The 17,969-nt window shown below is 43.2% G+C and overlaps 8 protein-coding genes across 17 annotated transcripts in view; 3 read left to right on the top strand and 5 right to left on the bottom strand.

The window, feature by feature from the left end:
• LOC124200302 overlaps positions 1 to 17,969 on the top strand; it is a 67,135-nt gene that overhangs the window by 41,070 nt on the left and 8,096 nt on the right. The window lies entirely within an intron of this gene.
• Positions 63 to 2,214, bottom strand: LOC124200294 (deaminated glutathione amidase-like). The gene is made up of 8 exons (XM_046596472.1): positions 2,059 to 2,214; positions 1,882 to 1,991; positions 1,661 to 1,816; positions 1,393 to 1,596; positions 1,111 to 1,323; positions 750 to 1,041; positions 507 to 682; positions 63 to 441 (listed from the first exon to the last, which is right to left on the bottom strand). Exons 1-8 carry the CDS (start codon positions 2,201 to 2,203, stop codon positions 274 to 276), a joined length of 1,464 nt encoding a protein of 487 aa, XP_046452428.1. The 5' UTR covers positions 2,204 to 2,214; the 3' UTR covers positions 63 to 273.
• On the top strand, positions 2,388 to 3,641 carry LOC124200301 (box C/D snoRNA protein 1-like). The gene is made up of 5 exons (XM_046596492.1): positions 2,388 to 2,619; positions 2,678 to 2,772; positions 2,839 to 3,014; positions 3,075 to 3,215; positions 3,283 to 3,641. Exons 1-5 carry the CDS (start codon positions 2,388 to 2,390, stop codon positions 3,557 to 3,559), a joined length of 921 nt encoding a protein of 306 aa, XP_046452448.1. The 3' UTR covers positions 3,560 to 3,641.
• LOC124200296 (retinoic acid receptor RXR-like) lies at positions 3,581 to 5,668 on the bottom strand. 6 transcript variants are annotated; one of them, XM_046596477.1, is made up of 7 exons: positions 5,555 to 5,668; positions 5,307 to 5,494; positions 5,024 to 5,236; positions 4,743 to 4,964; positions 4,582 to 4,672; positions 4,311 to 4,444; positions 3,581 to 4,248 (listed from the first exon to the last, which is right to left on the bottom strand). In XM_046596477.1, exons 1-7 carry the CDS (start codon positions 5,665 to 5,667, stop codon positions 3,998 to 4,000), a joined length of 1,212 nt encoding a protein of 403 aa, XP_046452433.1. In that variant the 5' UTR covers position 5,668; the 3' UTR covers positions 3,581 to 3,997. The 6 variants fall into 6 exon arrangements, with proteins under 6 accessions (XP_046452433.1, XP_046452435.1, XP_046452436.1 ...); XM_046596479.1 differs by having other exon boundaries at positions 4,743 to 4,955; XM_046596480.1 differs by having other exon boundaries at positions 5,307 to 5,476.
• On the top strand, positions 6,591 to 9,282 carry LOC124200300 (beta-1,3-galactosyltransferase brn-like). 2 transcript variants are annotated; one of them, XM_046596490.1, is made up of 4 exons: positions 6,591 to 7,605; positions 7,674 to 7,753; positions 7,817 to 8,638; positions 8,712 to 9,282. In XM_046596490.1, exons 3-4 carry the CDS (start codon positions 7,831 to 7,833, stop codon positions 9,074 to 9,076), a joined length of 1,173 nt encoding a protein of 390 aa, XP_046452446.1. In that variant the 5' UTR covers positions 6,591 to 7,605; positions 7,674 to 7,753; positions 7,817 to 7,830; the 3' UTR covers positions 9,077 to 9,282. The 2 variants fall into 2 exon arrangements, with proteins under 2 accessions (XP_046452446.1, XP_046452447.1); XM_046596491.1 differs by lacking the exons at positions 6,591 to 7,605; positions 7,674 to 7,753 and having other exon boundaries at positions 7,851 to 7,917; positions 7,979 to 8,638.
• LOC124200290 (calphotin-like) lies at positions 9,291 to 12,338 on the bottom strand. Of its 4 annotated transcripts, none has more exons than XM_046596464.1 (8): positions 12,105 to 12,338; positions 11,860 to 11,910; positions 11,729 to 11,763; positions 11,568 to 11,657; positions 11,247 to 11,504; positions 11,088 to 11,185; positions 10,590 to 11,016; positions 9,291 to 10,523 (listed from the first exon to the last, which is right to left on the bottom strand). In XM_046596464.1, the coding sequence occupies exons 1-8, from the start codon at positions 12,175 to 12,177 to the stop codon at positions 9,411 to 9,413; spliced, it is 2,145 nt and encodes a 714-aa protein (XP_046452420.1). In that variant the 5' UTR covers positions 12,178 to 12,338; the 3' UTR covers positions 9,291 to 9,410. The 4 variants fall into 4 exon arrangements, with proteins under 4 accessions (XP_046452420.1, XP_046452421.1, XP_046452422.1 ...); XM_046596465.1 differs by having other exon boundaries at positions 12,120 to 12,336; XM_046596466.1 differs by lacking the exon at positions 11,860 to 11,910 and having other exon boundaries at positions 12,105 to 12,336.
• LOC124200293 (collagen alpha-1(I) chain-like) lies at positions 12,461 to 14,676 on the bottom strand. Its single transcript, XM_046596471.1, has 4 exons — positions 14,591 to 14,676; positions 14,417 to 14,499; positions 13,333 to 14,323; positions 12,461 to 13,251 (listed from the first exon to the last, which is right to left on the bottom strand). The coding sequence occupies exons 2-4, from the start codon at positions 14,456 to 14,458 to the stop codon at positions 12,707 to 12,709; spliced, it is 1,578 nt and encodes a 525-aa protein (XP_046452427.1). The 5' UTR covers positions 14,459 to 14,499; positions 14,591 to 14,676; the 3' UTR covers positions 12,461 to 12,706.
• On the bottom strand, positions 15,878 to 17,904 carry LOC124200299. Its single transcript, XM_046596489.1, has 5 exons — positions 17,463 to 17,904; positions 16,903 to 17,391; positions 16,746 to 16,814; positions 16,579 to 16,668; positions 15,878 to 16,454 (listed from the first exon to the last, which is right to left on the bottom strand). Exons 1-5 carry the CDS (start codon positions 17,868 to 17,870, stop codon positions 16,398 to 16,400), a joined length of 1,113 nt encoding a protein of 370 aa, XP_046452445.1. The 5' UTR covers positions 17,871 to 17,904; the 3' UTR covers positions 15,878 to 16,397.

Genomic DNA, 17,969 nt, shown 5'->3' with positions numbered 1-17,969 from the left:
TATTAAAAAGAAATACGAATCAACTTCACGCTCTTTTTGGCATCAAACTTTCCAAGAGAATGTCAAAATTTCGCCATCATTTATTTTACATCTCGGAGCTAAGCATCAGCGACTGGATGATGTTGAAACTATTTTAATGTTGCATCATCCAATTGGGACATCAGGTCAAGTATCCACCCACGGCTTTACTCCCATTGGAATTGTACTTTAATTTCTTTCTTTCGCTAGAATTTTGCACCGTTATATATGACATCAAACTTAAGTATGAAATTGTTACAATTTCGCGAAAAACTGGCGGAGCTCTGTGGCTTCTCTCTTCATATCTTCTTCCTGGCGCCATTCCACGTTGGGTCCCTTGTCATGATTGTTGAGTTCATCGTAAACTTGGTCGTTCTCCTTGAAATCTTTCGGGCGTCGAGGCAGGATATGGACGTGGACATGCTGAGTAATTCATTTTAGAACATGAAGGAAACGTGAGAAATCTTTCATGCTGTTTTTACTCCAACCTGAATGCTTTGTCCGGCATCAGGGCCGTCTTGAACGGCAACGTTGGACGATGAAACGCCGTGGAAAAGTTCCATGCCTCTCTGGACTATTTGCGACGTGAGAAACAAATCGGACAATTCGTCTGGCTCCATGTCTGGCATCCGTCTGATCGCTTTCAATGGCATCACCAACACGTCTGGGAATTTTAAAAAACAAAATCAATTTTACTGAGAAAATAAAAATAGAATTGCGGTTTATCTTACGTCCTGGAACGACGCACTTGCGGTTAACAAAAGCCAAAGAATGCCGACTTTGGTAGAACACTGCCCATCCTTTGATGGTCACCTGGCCGAAATTGAATGTGGCCTCGTCTGGCGGCAGCGGTGAAACTGGCAACACACCACAACTGGGTAATTGGTAGACGTCTTGTCGTCGGTGAGTGAAAACGGGCATTTCGCGTCGCACTTTTCTCAGATATTCCAAATCGATCGCAGCTAAGGCTAAACTGGTCCCTTCTCGACACTGGGCTATCACCGTTCCCCAAGGATCAATAACCTATAATAGAAATGGATCAAATTATAGTTACCTTTTATGGTTTGGAATCGACAAATAAGTCAAACTCACCATGGCGTGACCGTAGGAGGAGCGTTTGTTATTGTGAATGCCCGTCTGGGCGGCTGCGACGACAAAGCATTGCGTCTCGATGGCTCGGGCTCTCAAAAGCGATTCCCAATGGGCCAGCCCAGTGGCCACGGTAAAAGCCGATGGATAAGTAATGATGTCGGCCCCCATTCGAGCTAGTGACAAGCTGAATTCAGGAAATCGCACGTCGTAACACTATGGCAAATAGAAACAATGTGGACGAATTTATTCCAGTTAAAAAACCATTCGTGATGAGATTCTTACGATTCCTAAACCGATTTTGCCCACAGGTGACTCAACCGGGGAAGCAATCGATCCTCCTTTCTCAATGTAGTCCGACTCTTTTAATTTGATTTTCTTCTCCGGAATTTCAACGTCAAACAAGTGAGTCTTGTCGTAACGACCGGCTATTTGCCCATCCGAATTGATGAGCACATGAGTGTTGAACATTTTATCAATCGAACTGCTCTGTGCAAAGGAATTAGTTTATCATAGTGCAGTGTTTCACGAGCATGGAATTTGGGTGTTTTACTTTGTTGTGGAATCCACCAATTGAAATCCATATCTGATTTTGCACTGCAAGTTCTGAATAGTTTTTGATCAAGGGCCCATCCATATTCTCGGCAAGCTCAAGTGACTGAGCGTGGGAATCAGCAATGTAATCACACGCTTCTGGCAGAAAAACTACCTATTACATAACATGAATTAATTTTTTAAAAATTGATTATTGCACTCTACATTTGGTTCATTTACTTTGGCACCAAGGCTACTGGCTTCCTCAATTTTCTTTTTGGTAACGGCAAAATTGTCGGCCTTGTTTGATGTTGCCGTCATTTGTACAATGGCAATTAAAGATGGCTTACCTTCGGACAATTGCAAGGTTGGTAAGTAATGGAACAAAGAGGACTGTCGTGACATTCATTCTCTTACTTGAATCGGTCATTTTAATTGTGGTAGAAAAAAGCCTTGAAATATTTAATATCCCACGTGTTGCACTGTTATTGATAGCGGAAATTAGAGGTATCGAACGAACCAGTATTTGTGTAAAGTCCAGTTGTTTCAACAGTAAATACATTGGAGTGAAATTGTTACATTTACACAAGTGCAGCCGATAAATAAAGTTGTTTACTTTTATTTTGACAGTTCTACCGCCATCTACTTGTCGTCCCTAAAGTTTTCAAAAAACATATGTTCGCAGTTCTCTAGTCGTTTCAACCACGTGTGAATAGTTTTTACTCGATTATTACACGCTACACGTAATGGAAGTTGCAATTCAAAGAGATTCAAGCGAAGATGTTCTCAAAACTAGATTGGGAACATGCGAGAAATGCGGTGCTCAAGAGGCTAGGTACAGGTGTCCTCGCTGCGAATTCAGATCGTGTTGCTTGCAGTGTGTCAATCTCCACAAGAAAGAGTTTGATTGCGATGGGATTCGAGACAAGACTCGATTCAAATCCTTGTCTCAATTTACAGAATTGGATCTATTGAGTGGTAAGAACACATATTTCATTCCACCAACTTTCTCATCAAGTCAATTGTGTTCCTGTAGATTACCGATTGCTGGAAGAAGCAAGCAGATCAGTTGAAAGTTACTACAGAGATGTCAGCAAAAGAAGTACACGAGTCAATCAAGAACTCCCAACAGTAATTTTTCAACAAGCGTAGAAGCTGTTAACTTTTTTTACAAAATGTATGTTTTCCAAATTTCAGCATCTTCATAAACTGAGGTGCACTGCAGCCCAACGAGGAGTCACACTTAGATTTTTGCCCCCAAACTTTACTCGCCACAAACACAATACAACCTATCTGGACTGGAAAACCAAAAAAATAGATTGGAAAGTGGAATGGAAATTTGTGTGGAAGGATGTCACAACTGTTGAAAATAGGTATTCAAATCAATTTTCTGGCATTATTTCAAATTCCGACTGTTGACATTTTACATGTAGAGTTCCCGAAAATGAGCTTCTTCGGGATGTTTTCACGAAAACCTTAGAAGCCAATTCCAAAAATGTTTCATTGAATGAATCCGATTTAAACAAGGTGCAAATATTCCTGGCGGCCGAACACACACCGGGCCAGAATGGAAGGTATTGTCTACATTGTGGCCTTATTTTATAGTATACCCATTTAAAACTTTTGTTTTTATTGTTCAAGGTTCCATCTAATTAGTCTAGACAAGACGTTGGCAGACAATCTCAAGGGAACTGTTATTGTGGAACACCCCATCTTCCAAGTAGTATTAGACCCAGCAGATGAATATCCTTTGATCGGCACTCCGGTCAGGGTCAGAGAGCCAAAAGCGAAGGTGGAAAGAATTGCTGGAGAGACCAACAGCAGTGGCGACAATAACGAGCAAGACGGCCCAGATGGCAAAAAACAGAAATTAACCTTTTTTGACGTTTCAGATGGTGAAGAACACAGCGAGTCTTGAGAATATTTACGTCGCGCACAATTCCATTTCTGTATCTGTTTATTCGAGTATAGAAAGGAACGAATAAAGAACACAAAAATGACCAATCATTTATACTCGACATCGAACAAAATTAAACAAGAGAAAACCGCCACCTTCATCCCACTTGAAACTTTCGTAAATAACTGTTACGACACTACAAGCTAATAAACAACAATGAAATAACTCTGGGATGAAAATGTGATTGATTGAATCCAAGTAAACATTGAAATAGAAGAGAGATTGTCCCGGTAAAGCTAATAGCTAATCCTTAAGGTTTTTTTTTAAAGTACGTTGATAAGCAAGAAAGGGCAAGTAACTTCGTTTGTCTCACCAAATCGCCAAGAAACACTATACAATGCACGAATAGATGTGGTTCCAACAGCTGCAAAAAGAAATAGAAAAACTAGATCGTTTCTTCTAAGTCTCTGCAGGTGCTTCCAGCATTTCGAGCAGGAAGGATTCAATGGGTGTGTCTCCGATGAGTTTGAAAAAGAAGAGATGCTCGAGGCATTTGAGGCCGATGGAGCGTAGAGCAGGAAGGCGTAGGAGAAGTTTAGCGAAGCGTCCCGGTTCGTCGGCGTAATTTGTTCGCGTGTATTCCTCAAGCGTGGCGTACACTTTTTCACGCAGAGCTTCCACTTGCGAAACAGATTTTAAGCCCTTGGGATCTGTTTAGATATTGATTCGGTTAGAATTGGGCACCTGGAAATTGTGACATTTTAGTGATTACCTGGGTTGAACAAGATGATGGCTCTCAGACAACCCAATTCGGCCAGATCGAGTTTCATTTCCCTCATTTTGGAGACGAGTTCGGTAAGCACACGATCAAAGATCGATCCGACGCCAGCCTGGTGAGCCGAGTTCCTATAAATCAACGTCAAAACAACTCGTCAGTGCTTTTCATCTTTTTTTAATGGGTTTGTCAACTACTACTACTAGCATGTTTGGTCATATTTAGAAATAAAAATTTCAAATCAAGTTTTGACGACACGATGACTAACCTGTGAATAACAAGTCCAGTAGCAAGGACGATCCCGTCCTTGACACCGACCGAACGATGAGAAAATGCAGCAATCAGCAGTTCATTCCAGCCTGTTATCAGTATAGAAATGAACATTATTAAATTAATTTGACAGCTGCTTGGTAGAAGGGATATTATTACCAGCTCTGAGCAAAACGACTTGGTCATCAAGGGGCAATTCCGTGAAATGTGGGATGTGTTTAGCCCACTCAACCAGTTGGAAAAGTTGTTTATCTGTAGCAGCGCATATATTGCCTAGAGCGGCAGTGGCTGAATTCACCTGGGGCTCGTCCTTGCACTCGACTCGTTTTTCAGCTTCCAAAACTCGATCGATTGGCATGTCACCTTGTCCACCTGTAAAATCTCCAATTAATCGTTTTATTTGTCTTTTTTATTAATCATCATATTGATTTTTCACTTACCACTGGTGGCATCCATATCCATTTCTCCCTTTTCCTTGTTGCGTTGCCTCTCCTCTTGAACGGCTTCTCGCTTCATGCCCATCTGAAGGCATTTCTGATAGCGGCAATACTGGCACCGATTTCTCTGACGCTTGTCAATTAAGCACTGGCGATCTTCACGGCATGCATAAGTCAAGTCTTTCCTGACTGTTCTCTTGAAAAATCCCTTGCAGCCTGTGAATTATAAAACGAAAGGTGTCGAGTGATGAATCATGTAGAAAAAGGGTTAGTGATGTTGTTGCACCTTCGCAGCTGTACACGCCGTAGTGTTTCCCACTGGCTCTGTCGCCACAGATGCTGCACAGGTGTTTGGAGTTGCTGAGCGGATGATTTGGCGGATAGTGTCCCGACTTGGAGCCATTGGAATTGTTCAAGTAACCCGAGTGACCAATGGTGAAGGACGGCTGTGGCAAACTGAAACCCAATCCAGACCTATCATCATCAGATGATCTTTGTTGGTGATTCAATATCATGAGTGAATGTAAGTAGAACCTTGGACTGGTGGGGCTGTTTCCTCCTCCTACAGAGCCAGGGCTGAAGCCAGCCATCAATGTGGCTGTATCGGGTTTCATGTCGATCGGCGACTGAGGTCCTAGGCTGGACATGGTCGATCTGTTTAATAATAAGGAAAACACTCAATTCTATTACAAAACATTTGATAACGACTAACCAACTGCTACCTTCACCTATTGCGATGTCAGCTGAAAAGGGAAAACCACTTTCACTACTACGATTTCGAGAGTACTCCCTTGGTAACACACCTTCTACTCTGTATTTCTCTGGTAAATATTAAGAGTTTGAAAATCAACAAGAGGTGTTGAAGTGGATGAGGTTTAATAAACTCGTATTTACGAAATGAGGTTACGTTGAATAACGTCGGACGATGAAACACTAATAAGAAGCTGCCTCCATGGCGGTCGAGCTATTTGTGTGTCCCTGTGTGTCTATACAAGCAGCGCCATTGGCGGCCATCGCATAGACAACAGCGTAGCATTACCTCTTTTCTATTTAGTGCTCGAGGCTGCGCCATCTGCCAGTTATTAAACAAAAATACAAGTGAAAGTATTACGTCGCATTTATGTGTTACATGATATAGGGGAGTGATGAACATTCCTTTGAATTTTCACTACTTGGATTTCATCATTGATGCCATTTTATCATTTAAAAAAAAAACGTATGAAATGACAAATTTCTGACGAGAAAAATTGCATGCACTTACGAAAAAATATTTAAAAAAATAAAAACGAGATATTTGTTTGCCAGTGGAAAAGAAAACGAAAGAAAAGGAGATGGAGTCGCATGAGTGAATCAAAACAGCTCGAAGGCCTTGAATTCCTTCAAGGCCGCGGTACCTTCACGCTACTACCTTCAAGTCCCGGCCCTGCACAGGTGGGTTATGTCTGCGTTTATACATTCACGATCTTCCGCCGCCGATCGCTGCTGCTACTCTCAACTCGCCTTGTTTAGTTTTGTGTACTCTATAACACGACGCTACCAAGAGGCCTTTATTTCGGTTTTTTCTTTTTGGGTTGTTGGAATGGTCACCGAAGCAAAGAGAAAAGTTGAAGAACCTTCAGCAGTGGAACAACCAGCTGGCTGAAGCAGCACAGGAAGTTCCCATGCATATATTTTTGTGAGATTTTATTAGTTTTCTGAACGCAATGATCGTAAACCGGCCGCGCCACAGGCTATATTTGATTTTTGTTCCCAAACTCTGTTCTAGATTTTCTTGTATGACATAACAATTGTTTGAACAAAATTTCCTCCTTCGAATATTGTCGGCCTTACTGCACATTGAAACGTAGTATTGTAATCATGAATGGGCTTCCTATTGGGAAAAATTAGAAATTGCGTTAATTGATTATGACAATTTATTTTTGTATTTTTCAATTAGTAAATGCGTCTCGTCGTAGGTCGTACTCAGAGATCGTACCCGAACAACCGTATAAATTGTGCGCAACGGCTCATCGTTTATTATACGGATAATAACCGGATGGGCTGTGACAGCTAAACATTTTCTTCGTCATTTCCCCCATCTGCTACCCAATTTTTTCTTTTTGTCACAGCACATTTGGCTTTGGGGGATAAATAACAAACAATATCAACAAAAACGATTGGTTTCGGAAACCAGATGTATAAGGTTGCTGAACCCATTTTTAATTTCATTTTCGACACTGGTGGTGACACCTACCAGAGTCTGTAAAAACAAATTTTTAAACAAAATTGAATTTTTAACCTTGAACTACTTTTTTTATATGAACTAAAAACAGAAAAATATGAACAAAAGTTTTTTTAATTTTTTATGTGGCAAGTTGATCGATAATTCGATATTCGATAGTTAGTTACGTGGCCCCGCCCCTTTCTACAGTTGTGATCCGAGAAGCAGACAACTGTGTCGTTTCTCCTGTCAACAATATAGGAAATCAAATGAAACGAGAACGTCTAATCAGCGAGATTTTTGTTCGAAATTTGCATCTCATTCATGTTTCCTTGTTCAAGGTGACCTCTTAATCTTAACATCTGAGACTAGGAAAACAGTCATGGTAAGACGGGTGAGAGGGGCAAACGAGGAAAAATGTACTACTAACTATCCATTTTTGATTTTTTAAAGAACACAACCTGTTGCTCCATTGAAAGCGCCGGTAGTTTCATGCGAGTTGCTACGGTCAAGCCATAGATCAATCAACAAAGGTAGGAATTGAAATTTGTGTTTTACTTTTAAAAAATAACTGTTACCCTGTTATTATTCATCAGGGTTACAAACATCCATGAATTTATTTGGAAAAATATGGAGGCTCAGGCGGAAATTCACTACATCACCAGTCAAGTCGATTTCTCTGGCAACTTGCTGGCTGGTCATGATTATCTGTTCAACAGTCAGCCTAAACTACATGGGTGTATTCACCCATTTCCTAGAGAAAGATTACTACACAGAGTTTTCATACCCCCTGGACGTCGATCTTCAACCTCTGGTCAAGGATCTGGCCGTGGGAAATGTGCCAGCAGTCAAGCCTATTAATACGTTCAACTACACCTACCTGAAATTGTGTGCGGACAAGTGTGCCAACAACCCGAAACTTTTGCTTGTCGTCAAATCAGCCCTGACTCATTTTGATCAACGCCAAGCCATCAGAGAGACATGGGGTGATGAAATGCAATTCTCAACTATTGTGATCCGCCGTGTCTTCTTATTGGGCACCGGATTCGACCCTGAAATCCAAAGGAAAGTAGATGAAGAGGATGAGATGTTTAATGACATTGTGCAGGCCGATTTCGTAGATGATTATCACAACAACACGTTGAAGACCATGTCGGGATTCAAATGGGCGGTGGAACATTGTTCGCCTGTGCAGTTTGTGGCTTTCTCAGACGACGACATGTACATTTCCACCAAAAACCTGCTGCGATTCGTCCGCAATCCGTCGACTTACCCGGAAGAAGAAGAACAACTACCTCGCATTGTTCAAGGTATCGAGCACAGGGAACGATCTCTCAAGCAGGAAATCGTGTTGGCTACCCAGGGAGAAGAGTTCAACCAAGCCAGTAATCTCAATGGAAATTTGAAATTGTATGCAGGTGTGTGTTTCTATTGTTTTTATTATAATGATTTATGGGCGTTTCTCATTGACTAATTCAATTTGGGTTCCAGGGTACGTTTTCCATTCTCCGCCGCAGCGACACCTGCCAAGCAAATGGTTTGTCTCATTAGAAGAGTACCCGTATCACTTGTGGCCGCCATATGTCACGGCCGGCGCTTATGTTGTATCTCGTGAAGCCTTATTGGACTTGTATTACGCCAGTTTCTACACCAAGTATTTCCGATTCGACGACATCTTCTTGGCACTCGTTGCGCTCAAAGTCAACATTGAACCTGTCCACTGTTCGGATTTCTACTTTTGGAAGAAGGGCTACTCACTGTTTGGCTACCAAAACGTCATCGCCTCTCACGGCTACGGCGATCCCGATGAACTTCGAAGTGTCTGGAATGAACAGAAACTTGCTGGTTACGCCTGATAAATTATTGTTTGTTGTAGATTTAATTTTGTTTCATTTGTAAGTCTCATCGTGAATATTTCCTATCGAGACGTTAGAAGACATTCCCCCTTTTTTTAAATATCCAACTCATATGTTGATTTGATTTATTGCAATCATGAAATCCTTAATTAAAAAGTGTGTAAATACTATCATGAATTACTGAATAGAAATATTGTTCTTTTCGATTTTGCAATCTTGTTCCAAAGTGTATTGTTTATTTTGGACTCCATGCGCAGGATGCTAACAATATCTCAAGATCGCGGGGGGTAAAAATGAAGTTTAGTTTTAAATTGTGGCGTTCATTTAGAAAAAATCAAGCTTCAGTAGTACTGGGAGGAAGCGCTTGGGGATCTGGAGTCTGACCAACTTCAGGATGTGGCTTCTCTTCCTCTGGTTGTGCGGTTGTCGTTGCTGGTGGCACGGGTAGTTCTTCCGGGGGAGTAGGCTCTGAGATGGTGGGCACCTCGTCTTCTTTCTTCTCTGCCACCAATTCTGGTTTGACAGACGGTTCTTCGACTGCAGGTTCGCTAGGAGCACTGACTGGTTGCTCAGCTGCGATCGAAGGGGTTTCAACGGATGGAGATGGTTCGGCGGGTGCTGGAATTTCGGCTGCAACTGCAGGAGGTTGCTCAGCAGTGACGTTTTCAACTGAGGGGGTCTCTGGAGCCGGTGGTGGCTGGGCTTCGAACGAATGATGAGGTGCCTGTTCAGTCGATGGTACAGGAGGAGTTGGTTGGCGAGGGGTTTCTACCACCGGAGCGACAGGCAAAGATTCAGATACAATCGCTGGAGGAGCTTCAGTCACAGGATTGTGGGTCACATAGGATTCGGCTGGCATTGGTGCAACAACTGGAAGGGCCTCGACAACTGGAGCAGCTGCGACAGTCGGTTGGATGACTGAGGTCGTTTCGACAACCGGAGTTGCTTGGATAATAGGAGCAGCCTCGGCCACTGGAGCAGATTCAATTACAGGAGGAGCAATGGGAATTGGCTCAACTGTAGTCGTAGGAGCGACTTCAACTGAAGGAGCAGTTTGAACTGGTGGAGTTTCAATCGCAGGGGTTGGCGGAGGAACATTAACGGCAGCTAATGGCTCTTCACGTCTAATTTCTTCGACTTTGAAAGTCTCAGGGACGGTGGGCTTCGTTTCTTCCGTTTCCATCGGGACAGGAGCAAGTGACGACGGCTCCTGGCTCACTACCGGAGTGACAACGGGTTCTTCCGTCTTGGCTGTCAAAGGAGCAGCCACTGGAGCCACCACTTCCTTCTTGGGCTCTTCTTTCACGACGACCGAGTCTTCCGTTTCCATCGGTTCCACCGGAGCAGACGGAGGTGGAGCGGCAGCAGCAGCTGCCGCCGCAGCGGCCGCGGCAATAGCTGCTTCCTTTTCAGCCTGCAAAGCAGCGACAGCAGCAGCAGCTTCACGCTATCAAATTAAAAAATTCCAAATTAAAAATCTACAACATTTTGAGTTTATAATTGATGAAAATACTTCGCGCATCAGTTCGGCTTGACGTTCTCTTTCCCTCTCACGTTCCTTCTTGATGATTTCCGTCTGCTGTTCGACCATGGACTGGAAAGTCTCTTCGTCGATGGGCTTGCGACACGTGCGCACCAGATCGTCCTGGAAGACGGAACTCGATTCGACAAATTTGCGCTTCTTGGAATCGAATTTCTCTTCGATCTGCTGCAATTCCGTCTCCAACTTTTTCTGGTGCATCGTCAACGAGTGCACCTGTCTCTTGAGCACCTGCATGCGAGCTGTGGTGACGACCGAACGAACGTCCGGCACCACCACGTCCGAGAAGATTTCGTGCACTAATCGGTGATTTCGGACGTAGCGGGCGTGGGCCACGTGCTTGACTGACATGCCGTCGTCAATGTCTTCTTCATCCTCTGCCGGTTGGATTTCAATGCGTCTATATTTTTTTAAATAAGTAAAATTTTAGTCATGTCAATTTTGGAATAGCATAAAGATTAAAAGTCAAACCTGTCGTTGAAAGCTGCTTTGGCCGACATGCCTCGTTCGCTGGCAGATTCCTTCTCATCTGCTCCCTGTTGAGCTTTGCTCTTGGCAGTGATGTATGCCTAAACGAATTGTGATGATAGTTTCAAACATTTTAGTTTTAATTTTGCTAGAATGAATTACCTGATAAGCTGGGGAATTGTGGTAGGCTTTTAGAGTGCGTTCGTATTCGACCTTTTCCGTTTCGTACTCTTCGACAAATTCTTGCTTGTCGCCGTCGGGCAGATCTCGCCACATTTGGCCAATGATTTTACCAATCTCCCAGAGCTTCAGCTCTTGATTGGCTGCCTTGACTTCATCCCAAACTTTACGAGAATATCTCATGTAGGGCATCAATGGTTTCTCAGGTGCTTTAGGCGGTTTCAAGGTGTTGCTGCCACTCTAAACAAGCAAAGAAGGGTTCAGTAAAGATATCGGTTATGATGAAAATGGTGAATCGAGTACCACTGCGAATTTGGTCCCAAGTTTTTGGGGGTTGAACTGGGGATGTCCATGAGGATTCATGACAAAAGGATTCTGGTTGCTCGCATCTTTCTAGAATTTTTAAAAGTATTGGTGCATTAGCTACAAATAATTTTTTCCCCCTTAGACTATGGACCACTTACCGACATTCCCTGGGAGCCAGATGCCCTTAACCGTTCTGCATCAGACATAGAAAACGTTAGTTATACAAGAACATTGGTGCAGCTCGAAGGAAATAAATAATAATTTTTTTCGGGTCAACACAAAAGGGTACCTTTTAGAATGTTAAATGATACAGGCATTCCATGGTTGTGATTCATGGCATCTGAAGCATTAGAGAAAACGTGAAAAAAAAACTAAGGAACTACATAACAAGCCAACATCTAAGTCTAACGAAATAAAAGTCGGGTGCAAATAAAAAAGTAAACAAACAACAACAAAAATGAATCTAGAAAAGAAAACTAAAAATAACGTGGTGCACGCAACTGAATCAAACTTAGGAACATCGATAGAACATACGAGATGAACCGGTACTTGGAATCGGAGCTGGTGAGGCCATGGCGTTTTGGCGATAATTCTGTGGCAGCGCCATTTTAGTATTATCCGAAACTTATCCGCGTTGTGAATTCCGACCAATCTGAGTAATTTTCCTTTGTAAAACGGAGCACAAAAAAGTACCAACTAATAGATTTCCCTCGATTGAAAACAACAAACCAAAGCGTCGTTACTCAGTAGGTAGTAGTGGTCTGTCACATTTTTGAAGCCTCTTCTCACTCTGTTGTATATATTGGGCGGGAGATGGCTAGTTTTCAATTACGAGAAATTTTCTTTTGAAAAATACGAATTAGACTTCTGAGATTCAGATAAATTTAAACTTTCAATTTAACATATGTGTATTGTTTATTAATCATTTCCCTTTTGGAGTTTATTTTTCTTAGTTTACAGTCACGAAATAGTAAATATCCACAGATTCCGTATATTACATTGGCTTGTTTCAATGTAAGGTAAATTTTCTTTTTACTATAATTTTGTAATTAATTATTAGAAAGATAAATAGGAAACAAAAAATGTTTCATGCTGATTATGCTTGGAATGGGGGCTGGTGTGATTGATGAGAATAATCACCACACTACTCGTACGTAGCCTGGATATGCAGGTGGTAGATTATTGTTTTGGTAAGACTGTCCTGAATATTCTGAAGCAGGCCCACTTGGGTAGAATGACGAGCTGGCCGGCTTATTACTTTGAGGTTCGTCGGACCAGAAAGATCCAAAGAAGTCAGAGAACGAAGAGCTGGGTCTAGAGCTGGGTCTACCATAGGGTCTTCCTGAACCATAGCTGCTGGCTGTGCCTGGTTTTCCGCGAGGCCCGACAGGCCCAACTGCTCCGGTTTTTCCAGGGTAGCCATTATCACCTTTTTTTCCTTGAGGACCAACTCCGCCAGCTGGTCCAGGTTTTCCAGGATAACCAGGAGCTCCCTCATTACCTGGTTTGCCTTCTGGACCGACAGGACCAATGGGTCCAATATCTCCAGGAAGACCAGGAGAGCCATTAGGGCCAGGTTTACCTTTTGGACCTTTCGGACCTATTCCACCAGGATTGCCGGGTGTTCCCGTCGGACCAGGTTCACCATCCTTGCCTGATTTGCCTTCCTCACCTGGAGCGCCTATAATAAGTCCAATATTCATTTGTTTGATGCAATCAAGTCATTAAAACGAGCAGTTAATTAAGAAACAAAATTGTATACCTGTTTGACCAGGAGCGCCGGGCGATCCGTCTTTTCCAGGCTCACCAGGTGCGCCAGTGAGGCCCTCTTTGCCAGGTGACCCGGGGTCTCCTGGCGTTCCACGTTCTCCTTCTGGCCCAATGGGTCCAACAACGTCGCTAGGTCCACCGGGCAAACCGTCTTTACCAGGTGCTCCAGGATTGCCATTGAATCCGTTGTCGCCCTTTGGTCCAGGCCCACCGGGAACACCATTCAAACCAGGTTTGCCTGGATTACCTTCCAATCCAATTGGTCCTTGTGGACCGATTGATCCAACTGGGCCAGTATTGCCTGGAGCTCCATCTTTCCCGGGCATTCCAGATAAACCGGGGGGTCCTGCGACCTTGGATGGAAGAGTCAATCCTGGCGCTCCAATGTCACCTTTCGGTCCCTGGACTCCTGATTCCCCTGGGAATCCGTCTTTTCCTGGATTTCCAGGTGCTCCAGCTAGGCCAGGTTCGCCATTAAATCCAGGATCTCCGCTCTCGCCCTTCATTCCTGGGGCTCCAGGATCGCCAGCAGCTCCCGTATTACCTGGATCACCCCTCTCTCCTTTGGTTCCAGGAGCGCCTGGGTTGCCCAATTTTCCTTTTGGACCGGGTCCTCCAGGAGCACCAGGAGCACCTGCAATTCCATCGTCACCTTTTGGCCCGTCCGGCCCTCTCTCGCCAGGATTTCCAGGTGGACCAGGAATAAGTTCGTATTGGCTGCTGCCGTAAAATGATTCTCCTTCGGGTCCAGGAGGACCGGGCAGTCCAATCAGCGCTGGGAATTGCTCCAATAACATTTCCCATATTTTCTGAGGATCCTGGTCATTTTGGTAAGAACCTGCTGGGGCCTTGTATGGATTCAGCGATGGCCGGGACCACTGCTGCTCTCTGTAGAAGGAATCTTTATCGTCGCCATAGTAACCATCCCGCTCGTATTGTGGGGTTGAAAAAACGGCTGCAGTGAAGAGCAATACTACACAGACCTAATCATCAATATCGCGAATATAATAAACGGAATTAGAATTTGAGAAAATTTTAAATTTTCGCGGGTAAATGAATTTTTTAGATCAACTTACCAAAACTCGCATTGTTACTTCGCAGACGCAGGAACCAGCCATGATACAATTTACTACAAGGACTCCGAAATTCTAAACTTAATCTATTTGGAGTCGTTGAAACAATTGTTAACAGTCAAAATGGAATTAAAATGGCAATAAAATAATATGGGTTACTGGTAGTACTATGTATACCTTCTTCTCTAGTCAGCAGTTGTTGCGGCAATTGTTTCGACGCCAACACTGACTCGAGCTTACAGATTGTCATTTGCTTTTTAATCCCCTCGACCAAATAACCAGCGAAACATAAAATGGGCGGTTGATGACAAAAAAATGAAAGTTCGGCCGGAGCTTGCGCCATTGTCTAAACATCTATGTACACCTCACCGAAAATAACTTGCCGCGGCTGGGAAAATTGGATGCAGTAGTCCCACGTCGAGAAATTTAATATAATAATGGGATTTCACAGTTTCGTGTATCTAAGAATTTTATAGTAGCTAGCCTACTTGGCACTCTCACTTCTTCAATTTGAATCTTTCCTAGTTCCAGCAGCTCGCAGCAGCCATCCAATTTCAAAGAAGAAAAGAATGGTGATTGTTTTAACATTTTAGATGAACACATTGCTGGCCTTTTGTTGCGCTCGGTTGATGCTCTCTGCTGGTGGTTATAACACGTCGTAGATATATATAGTGGGCATGTTATTATGCTGGCAACTCTCTACGTGCGTATAAGAAATGGGTGAATGGGCCTCGTGCCCTTTTTTCTGGTCCCGTGATTTTATAGACGCGCGCGCATATTAGTCCACCACGGGGAAAACTTTCCAACTTACGTGCTAGTAATGAAAGCATGAAGTAGCCTAATATGCGATCTGCTCGACTAGAAAGAAAAGCCATCATCACAGCAACACCTTCACTTGGCAATGAACTAAAATGATTTATATTATCTATAACCAATAAATTACAGACGTTTATCACTTTTCTCGACAATTTTCTTTCTACAAAATGACAAACAATTTCCAAATATTCCACATACAATTTCAAGGGCGGCGACTCGGAAAGTTGTTGTAAAGTTTTATACAGGCCTACTAATATTATAGGAAAGCGAAGATTGCCAACATCACCAAAATCAAACATAGCGCGCCTATAAAAGATGCAAATAGTAGGCCTATTACCGGGAAACATCGCATATAGCGAGCGCAGGGATCAAAATTTGCAATTTAAAACTCTAACTATACTAGCAGCACGTAAATACACGTTGATTTTATACGTGTGACGTACGTAGTAGTAATATAGCGCATGTTTTCCTTGTGAATTTTGATGGTTTTCGTTTGGGCTATAGACCGTTTCCGTTCATCTTGTTCTGGCGATCATTTGCTGATAAAAGAATAAATTCAAACCAAAAATATGAAAAGCAGTCTGATTTTCAAAAACATTTATTTTCTTAGAATATAGTGTGATTGATGCAAATATGTAGTAGGTCCAGCACACGGTCGGCTCTAACGATTCGTATTCATTGGAGAAAAAAGTATACAGAGACAAAACGAATTCTAATATGCAAGTGGGATGAGAGAAAACGTCTGAGTTTGTATAATAATAATATATACGCAACAACATAAACATTTTTAGGCTTGCAGCACACAATAATGTTGCAAAGAATACAGCATCAACTCGTCCAGAACAAAGCGCAATAATAATTGGGAAAAAACCGGCCTGGAGTAATGCAATAACAATACACTATATGAGCGGGTTTTTTTGGGGTTTCTGTAATAATTTGGTTCGCAGCGTCTTTTCTTTATGTTCAATTTATACTTTGCAAACATAGAAAGTAGTAGTGTATATAGTACTATATAGACGGTTGGCTGCCTGGCCGCGTGATGCTGTGTATGTAGACAGCACGCAAAGCACTTATATACGGCCGAGTACATAAGCATCACGTATAAGCTATTACATCCAGAGATTTACACGTTGATAGGATTCCCATATCCCTTTGATCCCGGCGCGGTTTAAGTCGACGACGCTTGGCAGAGAATGGCCACGTATGTCAGTGCGCTACCCAACAACTATATATCAATTTCATAAAAAAATATCGTCATATTAGTCAGCAATGATCGACATGGCAGAGAAATGGGTCAAATGAAATTATTTGGAATTGGAATGAAATTTCTTGTATAATATAATACATACTGTTGGCAAAAGTCTGAGGTTGATGTCGAAGAATTCCATCGCCGTAATCTTGGGTCCAGCGTGTGTCACCTCCATCACCACTGTATTCAGCTTTATGAAAGTATTAATTGATATTGAATTATTCCTTATATTAATATTTCAAATAGTAACAGTTTTAAATTATATACTTTAATTTGGGTGAAGAGATCAGAAGTCAATGGCTGCAGACTTCGAATCGAAGCCGCCGTTCGTCCAGCCTGATGTCAATTGATTTTTATAAAAAAATTAAATCATTCTGTGAGCGATGGGAATGAAATAATATAAATCTTCTTTATAGGCCTATACCTCGGCTTGCAGACGGTAGGGCTCGTAGATGAGGACGATGAGCAAAATGAATTTCTTGATGAAAATGTAGACGAAGAGAAAAGGGACGGGCTCAAAGTCCCTCATTGATCGGACGATCTCGAACGAGGTGGTGATGAAAGTCACAAAAACGTTGACGATGGTCATGAGCATGACCAGACCCAAGGAGCTGTTGATCAGCTCGACCAGCCTGCAGGCCAGGGCGTGATTCCTGCGCCACTTCTCCAGCCGGATGTTGAGGATCCTGGTCGAGTAGAACGGGGCGAATTTCTTGGCCTCGTCCAGGTAAGCGATTTGCTCGTTGAGTCCCTGGAACACCAGAGTGACGATCCTGGTCAACACACAAAAGAGGAAGTAGACGCTCATGGCCGTCGTCCGCGAGATGTTGGCCAGCACGATGGCCAGTGGCCTCATCACGCCCATGTCCCAGTAGGAAGATTGGATCGAGACAAAGATGTGGATGATGCAATCCTGCAAAATTACAAATGAATCAACAGCACCAAAGTCTAAACAATAATTAGGATAATTGAAGGAAATCTTACGGTGAAGAGGAGAGAAAATCCGACTAGGACAACCTTCCTGCACTTGTGGTAGAACGACGACTTGAAGTTGAGGTTCTCCTGGATGAGGATCAGCGCGTCCCACACGGCGGACCAGTTGGAGGTCAGCGACACGATGAAGAATCCGGCGTGGACGCCGATGAGGACGCAGGTGTAGTTGAGGTGCTCGATGCCGACGTTGATGAGGTTGGCCGTCGTCAAATTGGCGCCGTCCGGGCCCAGACCGTTGGCCTTGAGCCGCATGACCCCGCGGACGAACGAGGTGCAGTGGAGAGCAACGGTCGACACGACCATGACCGAGCCGATCAGCAGCAAACAAATCGACTGCTGATGCTGGCGATTGCTGGCCGGTTTCTTGGTTGGACCCATTTGGAATCCAAAGATCTTCATCCACACGATCAGCGGCCACAGACTTTCTTCGACGCTAAACATAATCAAAATTATATTTAGTCCTTTTAGTATAAAAGGTGCTGCGTGCGGTGAGGCAAC

Source organism: Daphnia pulex, chromosome 8 (assembly GCF_021134715.1).
Source record: "Daphnia pulex isolate KAP4 chromosome 8, ASM2113471v1".
Taxonomy (NCBI): Eukaryota; Metazoa; Arthropoda; class Branchiopoda; order Diplostraca; family Daphniidae; genus Daphnia; species Daphnia pulex.
The sequence above is the reverse complement of the archived record's forward strand: the minus strand, read 5'-3'. Positions and strand labels throughout refer to the sequence as shown.